The sequence below is a fragment of the Sinocyclocheilus anshuiensis genome, unplaced genomic scaffold (assembly GCF_001515605.1).
Source record: "Sinocyclocheilus anshuiensis isolate Anshui unplaced genomic scaffold, SAMN03320099.WGS_v1.1 scaffold498, whole genome shotgun sequence".
Classification (NCBI taxonomy): Eukaryota; Metazoa; Chordata; class Actinopteri; order Cypriniformes; family Cyprinidae; genus Sinocyclocheilus; species Sinocyclocheilus anshuiensis.
In genome coordinates this window covers 206571-215113 of record NW_015547644.1, presented here as the reverse complement: position 1 = coordinate 215113, position 8543 = coordinate 206571, and the positions used below count along the sequence as shown (strand labels likewise).

At 40.4% G+C, this 8543-nt stretch overlaps 1 protein-coding gene across 9 annotated transcripts in view; it reads right to left on the bottom strand.

Annotated features, from left to right (window-relative positions):
* tex2 (testis expressed 2) overlaps positions 1-8543 on the bottom strand; it is a 42460-nt gene that overhangs the window by 14072 nt on the left and 19845 nt on the right. For 4 of the 9 annotated variants that reach the window (XM_016504054.1, XM_016504061.1, XM_016504060.1 and 1 more), the window contains exons 1-2: positions 6114-6193; positions 2991-4566 (exon numbers count right to left, since the gene is read on the bottom strand). In XM_016504054.1, coding sequence (XP_016359540.1) covers positions 2991-4541 — 1551 coding nt within the window. In that variant the 5' untranslated portion in view covers positions 4542-4566; positions 6114-6193. Of the gene's footprint in view, positions 1-2990; positions 4567-5933; positions 5955-6113; positions 6194-8543 lie in introns of those variants that run through there. The other 5 variants (XM_016504055.1, XM_016504057.1, XM_016504056.1 and 2 more) reach the window with 2 other exon arrangements.

Sequence of the window (8543 nt, the reverse complement as noted above, 5' to 3'; positions counted from 1 at the left end):
ACTTCTGTAGGTGAAGCTGGATCACGAATGATTCGAGCAAACATAGACGCATTAATGTAGATCGGGGGCGCATTCTCTTCAAAAACAAACGTAATCCACTGCGTCTTCAACAGCTCAGATGTCAGGAGTAAATGACGACTGCTATGTTCATTATTACATCCAATAACAGAACACCTCAATCGCTTAGGGGCCATTCTTGTCTGCATCTACTCTGGCGTCGAAACAATGGCGGACTAATGACAGCTCACTCAGGGTGGGTCTAAGGTAAGACACCAGTCCAGTCTGTGCTGAAACGCTACGGTCAATCAAACTATTGTGGGAGGGGCCTGTCTGTGTGACATCACACAGACAGGCATCTGAGATCAGCTCGATTTGAGAAAGGGGAAATGATTTAGTGAGATTAAAGGGATAGTTCACCCAAAAATGAAAATTCTGTCATTAATTACTCACCCTCATGTCATTTCAAACCCGTAAGACCTTCGTTCATCTTCGGAACACAAATTAAGATATTTTTGATGGAATCTGAGAGCTGTCTGACCCTGCATAGACAGCAACGCAACTGAAATGTTCCTAAGTCCAGAAACGTAGCAAGGAGATCTGTAAAATAATCCAAGTGTCATCAGTGGTTCATCCGCAATTATACAAAGCTACGAGAATACTTTTTGTGCGCAAAAGAAAAAAAAAACGACTTTATTCAACAGTTCATCTCCTCCGCATCACCCTGGTGCCATTTTGGAGAATATCCGCTGGACGTAAACGTTCATATGCTGTTCTGTGTCAGCTGCGTCACGCCGGATCGGTTTCCTACGTTGTTGTGATTTGATCTGAACGGAAACAGCGTATCTGTGTGACACAGCTGATACAGAACAGCATACGAACGTTTACATCCAGCTAAATTGAAAATTGAGGCCCCGTCCACACGGAGACACGTTTAGCTGTATACGCATACATTTTGTATTGTATAGGCTTTTCGTCCACACGGATCCGGCGTTTTGGGAGAGTGAAACCGATATTTTTTTAAACCGGGTCCCAGAGTGGATAAACGCCCCTGCGTTTTCGTGTGGACAACGAATCCGTATATTTTCTGAAACGATGATGTCATCAGCCCACGTCTTGCCCCTAGTCAGACACCGCTACGTCACGTAACAGCAACAAAAACACGAACAAACACTGAACGATTGTCTTTTTATTAACTAACATTAACACAGATTAATACATGTATTGTTCCATGTTCGTTTGTATACCTCATCTGTTTTGAGGGGTGCTCACCCTGTGGTCTGTGTGGGTTCTAACGCCCCAGTGTAGTGACGGGGACACTATACTGACAAAAGAAGCACCGTCTTTCGGATGAGACGTTAAACCGAGGTCCTGACTCACTGTGGTCATTAAAAATCCCATGGCACTTCTCGAAAAGAGTAGGGGTGTAACCCCAGTGTCCTGGCCAAATTGCCCCCCTGGCCTTTGTCAATCATGGCCTCCTAATAATCCCCATCCACCTGATTGGCTCTCTCCTCTCCACCTGTAGCTGGTGTGTGGTGAGCGCACTGGTGCCATTGTCCTGTGGCTGCCGTCGCATCATCCAAGTGGATGCTGCACACTGGTGGTGGTTGAGGAGAGACCCCCCCACATGATTGTAAAGCGCTTTGGGTGTACAACAATACACAATAAAAGCGCTATATAAATGCATCATCCATTTATTCATTCAATGCAGCTAATCTCGCATTAATGTCATCTTCCCACTCATTAAACTATGACAGGTCCTTTACTGCAAAAAGACAGTCACTGTGACACTCTAAAGTGATGAAACTATGGCGCCATGTGCTTTTTTTAAACCATTTTCATAGGTTTCACGTTATATTGTTGGCTTGGAAAATATGTAAATGCACGCCTCAACCGCAAATCAGACAGGAGAGTAGATTAACTTCGGTGGACTTGCACTTGAAAAATGATGTGTTCCGCGGTTGAAATAAAACACTTTCTGATGTTTATTCATGTTCATTTCGTGCTTTACCTAAATATGAAAAGACGATTGGTTCATGTATCTGAACTGAGGCAATACAGTGATCGGTCACGACACATTAAAGAGCCACAAAACGGAATTTACTGTTTGAATTTCTTTAAAAATTACTAAATTTGAAAGCTGCGAGTCCTGAGACCTTGTTTCATACCAGAAGTAACCTGCTCTGTCTTGTCTGTCGATGTGTTGTCTTTTCTCTTTGGTCTGCAGTATTTTTCACACTGCGTGAGAACATGTGTAGTGTGAGAGCGGCAATGTTTGTCGAGGATAGCAACAGTAACTAAGGACGGTGGGTCTTTGCGAATGGTCAATTGCTGAACATGTCAATGCAATGAAAAAAAAAATATTTCAACATAAAAGGGAAAGCAACAACAATAAATACATTTTATTAGCCAGACATGTTGGTTGTTATCATCAAAAAGCAGTCGTCATAAGAGCCTACTGAAGGTCCCTATTGCTAAAACATGATCTTTACTTTAATTTGTCATTTAGCGGACGCTTTTATCGAAAGCGACTTACAAATAAGAAAAAGTAATTAAAAACTTGATCTGTCATAAAACCGGAGTCAAATCTGGAATGGTGAGTAATTTTGTGTCAATTTAAAAAGCAAGAATATGCACTTTCTGAAAAAGACATTTTGCAATTGTGGACAATTTGTGAGCACTAGGGCATACTATGAAAATAGACTTAATACTCTTTTACTTTTCATTGCTATTATTATTATTATTATTATTATTATTAGGCCTAAGCATTTGTTGTTGTTTTAGGTAATTTAGCATTTGCAGAACTGAGGCAATGAGGACATATTTTCCAAACAAGGCATCTATATAACTGGTATGATCAATTATCTCCAAAAAAAGCATGGTGAAATGCATAGCGAATAAATAAAAATATTTTGTATAACTTCTAGTTCTTCAAAACTACACCCTAACCACTGCACAAGAATTGCCTTTGACAGCAGCGTGGAACCCACCTTGTAAATGGTTGGTTCTTTGATTTCCAGAGGAACCCTGTTCCATTTCTCTCTTCTGCTCCAGCTGCCATGACGGCCACATGAAGATCTGTCTCTTGCTGACAACCACACCACCAGAATTGCTAGCATGAATCCGGCCACCACTCCAATCAACACCCAACACACATATGTAGGAAGTGGCAAAACAAAGCAACCGTAAACTATAGATATAAGAAGAATCAGTGCATTGTGGGGTACTCCTGGAGGCTCATCTTCTTCCTCCTCCTCTTCCCCTCCTTCAGTTGGTTCCTCGCTGCATCCCCCTGTGCTCCCTCGTCGGACCTGGGATGAACGAGGCTCTTCTCCATCTAACTCTGTGTCAGTACAGAGCTCAAAGTCTTCGGTGTAGAGCTCGCAAAACTCTTCGTCTTCTTGACGAGCAAGCGTCGACATAAAACACCTGTCCAAGCCCAGAGAAGGTGACTTGTGCAAAGGCAGCTCAACAGTTGGCCCCTCAAGAGGACTTTCGCCCTCCAGGTCTTCCTCTTCCTTGATGCAGTAGTTATTGTTGCTTTCTGAGTGGCCATTGAGGGCAGACAGGTTGGAGAGTTCAGTGGCGCTAGAGGAAAGGTTTCTGGACCGGTAAGAGACTCCTGCAGTTGTGGACGTGGAAGTGTTCGCACTGACGCCACCAGGTTCCTCGCCGATGATTTTGCTGAGCAGCTGTAGGGGCTCATACATGACCTCTGACAGACGGCGCTTTGTGTCTTCAATACGTGCCTCCATCTCCTGAACTTTGAAGAAGGAGCGGCTATCGGGTGAGGTGAGGGGGGATGAGGGAGCAGTTTTGGAGTCTCCACTCGCGGCAGGAGCGCGAGACTGGGTGAAAGGTTTGAAGAGGTGCAGATTGAGCCGGGAATCTAGGGACCGATGAGTCGATGAAGCCTCTAGCTCGGATCGAGCCGTGTCTGTAGACAGAGACTTAACCAGTGTCTTCATCAAATGCCGGTGCCTTATCGGCTGGCGAGCGACCTCACGAGATTCCACCTCAGTGGAAAGGGGCTTGACTAGGCTGAGGAAGGGCTTTGAGGGAAGGCCAGAGACCTTGGCTGGGGATGAGCTGGAGGAAGCTGAATGGGTGGAAGGTACCAGGGCAGTCGACCTCTGTTCAGAGGGCCATGAGAAGCTAGCTAGACTAGAAGTGAACGTGCAACCCAAGCTGATGGAGGGGTGCTGTACAGCCAGGGCAGAACTGTGGGTCTGGGTTGACAGTCCTGTGACCATGTCCGCTTCCAGTCCTTCAGAGAGAAGCTCCTCGCTGGCCTCCTGAGCTGTAACTATGGTCTGATCTTCAGGTTCAAGGCCAGAAGGGGAAAGAGCTAGCCTGTAGAGCTCCTCTTCCTCCTCCTCTTCCTCATTTCCCTTGGCAGAAAAGTGTATGGTGATGGTATCCCGGGAAAGCGAGCGCTGCACCTGCAGCTTACGGGCTGCTGAGGACCGAGAGGAGGAGGAGGAAGAGAATGAAGAAGAGGGGCTTGGTGTGTCTGCATGGTCACCACCCTGACTGGTCATGGCACCACTCAAAAGAGTTCAGAGCCTGTGGGTGCAGAGAAGAGAAAGGTTACATATAATACACACACGTCATATCAGTTCATCATCCACAAACTGAAAAAAAAAAAAAAAAAGATTTTTGGTTTAGGTCAGTGTTTCCCATTAGTTTCCTAGACTGTGGTGGCCTGCCTGAGTTTCACAATGAACCGAAAACAATTCTCATAATAACATAAAAGATCTCTAACATTGTGTTTGCTGCCATTGCTTTGGCAAGCATCTGTCAATGGAATTAAAACTGTGATATGGCTTAGTGCAATTATCAAAACAAAAGGCTGCTATTTAATTTTAGAAGTATACAGTTTGTTGCGCTGAAACACGTTTCTGAGTGAAGCTAAGCAACGTTTTTATTTACACACGTGCAGCTCATGATGCAGTGTTCTTAGTGCCTCAGTTAATACTGGAAACATTCATCTCTACATGTACTGGGAGTTCAGCCTGCATCTGGAAATGCAACGTGTACCATTCACTTTACTTTCATATTTGCATAGTTTCTAACATTTTTGTGAACAGAGGTTTTCAGCATTTCACAATGAGAAAAGACTGTTGCCACAGAAACTTACAGGTTTACACAAATGAACGCTCTGGTTAAAAAGGGTGACTTTTTTTTTTTTTACATTGTCAAGGGTCTACAAATGAAAACGTCTTTTTGGCTTATTCTAGCACATTTACAGCAATGTTAATAAACAAATAAATTGAACACATTTCAGTCTTGATTTTCTTCCTGAAAATAACAGTGTGAATGTAATGTGGACTAAGACACTATCAGTTAAAGAGAGGTTCGAGTCCACTTTAAAGTCCAGGTACAAGTAAATGCAAAGATTTGTTTTTAAAACCCTGTTCAAAATGGTTACTGAAAAGGAGATGGAGCTCTCGATTTCTTAAAGTAAACCAGATTGATGAATTTAAAGTATACAAAATTTCCCCCTTGAAGGGTCTGAGGGCCAACAAAATACTGTGGGAAACACTGCTGCTGGTAACAAACATAAAGGGATAGTTTACCCAAAAATGACAATTCTTGTTTTGCTTCAAAATACATAAATTCATTGACTGGCATTATATGGTTTACATAAAGTGTGTGCTTTTCAGAGCATCAGTATTTGGGAACCCATTCATTCGAAATAAAAAAAATTATTTTCTAAAAATCTTTGTGCTCCTCTGAAGAAAGGAAGTTCAGAGGAAGTCATATACATCTGGGATGTAAGTAAATGATGACAGAATATATTTTTAGGTGGACTACCCATTTAAAAGACCACTTAAAACTATTACTGGTAACCAATACAAGGAAATGTTTCACACATTTGTGCTGGTTTCAGCTGGTCACCCATCATTCCTACACAAGTCAAGCTAGTTTACCTGCAACAATACCAGGGTAACCAGTTTGTGCACAATCCACTTTGTGGTGAGTCAAAGTTGAGAATTCAAGTGCTTTATTTTATTTTTTAAAGATATACAAAAACAAAAAACAATACACCAAAGTCTAGACACAAACTAAACTTGACTTTAACTTGACAAATCCAAAAACAAGACACTCACCAAAGAAGAAGGTTACATGAAAGCCAAATCTAGACCCCAGACAAAAGGAAACATGTAGGCTATTCACACACAATAGAACTAATGACACAAACAAGGAACACCTGAGCACAATCAAGAAAGGAAAGGGAAACTTGACGGACAGGAAACCATGAACAAGACTGGACTGTGAACATGAATAAGCTTCAAACTAAAAGACATGACATAATAAAAGACATGAATCAAAACAAGAACAAAACTTAACCAAACCAAACGTGACAGCATACATCTGAAACCACTTGAAGTGGTCATGAATTGAGAAATAAAATTTTCCTTGCTCTTTTCACACATAAGAGTCATTGTGCAATAATAGAATAGAAAGAACTCCAAACTTCCTTGTTAGACCAAAAACAGTTCTTAGTTGGGAAATATGGACACTACCATAATGCCACCACAACATGTAAGTAACCAAAATTACTAGTAATTCTAAAGCCTGAACAAAATAAATGATTGTTGTGAGTAAGGATTGTTTATTTCTGTTTATTAAGGCATTCAAACCATCAACTAAACAGTCATATGTACATTGTTCCTTTTAGTAGCACAAATGAACAACTTATATTCAATTTATGTTTAAAATATATACAGAAAATATTACTTTTTTGAGTGGAATGGTAAATAATTGGTTTATTATGTTAAAATTTTAGGTCTAATGTTTATAATTGGCAGGTCAACAGTTTTATAGCATTGCTCATCTATAGTCAGTGCAATGCACTGTCGCTGCCACCATTCTTTCATGAATCCAAAACACATTTTCTTTTTATTTTGTGTTACAGATAGGCCCAAGAATATTACTATTCCACCAGAAGTATAGTGCTTTGGCGAAACAATGTGAGATATTGTCAAACTTCAATCCAATTCTTGTTTTTATGTCAAACATGTTTTGGAAAGATTTAAAGTTTGCTTTGGAAGGATGTGGAAACATGATGATAATGAAAAATAAATTATAAAAAATGTGTGTATTTCATGTATTTTTGTTATTTTAAAGATAAAGGAATTTAACAAAATAAAGATACTATACAGATAAATAATAAAGATATCAGGAATAAAGATAAAACTTATTACATAAAGATAATAAAGTATTTAAGTATTTTAGTACAGTTAATAAAACTGTTTATATTTATGTTTGAATGCCTAACCATATAAATACATTTAAGGGGGAAAACACTCTAAACATGTTGATAGTTAGATCTGGAATTTTTGCAAGTTTATTTATTAATTAATTTTTTACATTCTTATGTGACTGTATAAAAAATGCATTTATAAAATGGATAGTTTTGGTTCTTAAAGTTGATTTTATAATAAAGCACAGCTATGACTGCTTCACCAAACAGAGCTTCTGTGTTCAACTGAAGAAAGAAACTGAGGCTACGTTTACACTAGTGCGTTTTTGTTTTAAAACGCATTACTTTTGCTACAGTAACGCCTGTCGTTTACATTACTCTGACGTTTTTGACCCTCGAAAACGGAGACTTTCAAAAACGCTGCAGACCACGTTTTAGTTTGAAAACTCCGGGGTTGCATTTCAGTATAAACAGACCAAAACGGAGACTTTTGAAAATGATGGCGTGGCTGCCCAAATTCGCTCTGTGTATCCTTGACTGTATAAACAATAACATCATTCTCATTGCTGTACCTGCGTGAATGGTCATGTGACATGCATTTTCAGTTGTGTAGTGGACGGAGATTTTTTCTGAAACAAAGTGAAAACAGGGCCTCATAAAGGTTTGGAACAACTTGAGGGTGAGTAAATAAGGATGAATTTTCATTTTTGGGTGAATTGTCCCTTTAATAAAGTGCCCTGCTGACATTATGTCTACATCATTCTTTAATTTTGAGGTCACGCCCTCCCCCTTGACATAAAAAAGTGTGTGTGTGGAAGCCCGAAGTGCAGAGAGAATATTATTTTAAAGGGGTCTTATGATGTTGCAAAAAAGAACATTATTTTGTGTATTTGGTGTAATGAAATGTTTTTATGCGGTTTAAGGTTAAAAAAACACATTATTTTCCACATATTGTACATTATTGTTTCTCCTCTATGCCCCGCCTTTCTGAAACGCGTCGATTTTTATAAAGCTCATCGGTCTGAAAAGCGAGGTGTGCTCTGATTGGCCAGCTATCCAGTGCATTGTGATTGGCCGAATACCTCAAGTGTGTGACGGAAGTGTTACGCCCCTTACCATACTGTGTTTCCGTGTGTCCTGGCGCTACGAGACAAAAACATTAAAACCCATTATAAACGAGGCATTTGTTGCATCCAGTGGGGACATAATTACGGATTATAATGACTCGTACTGTCTTTTTACGCGTTGCATCGCGCCGCATAAACATAACACCATGTCTGCATTTGTGATCGGAGAAACGACCAACAAGCGCTACTCTACACTGCTCAAAACT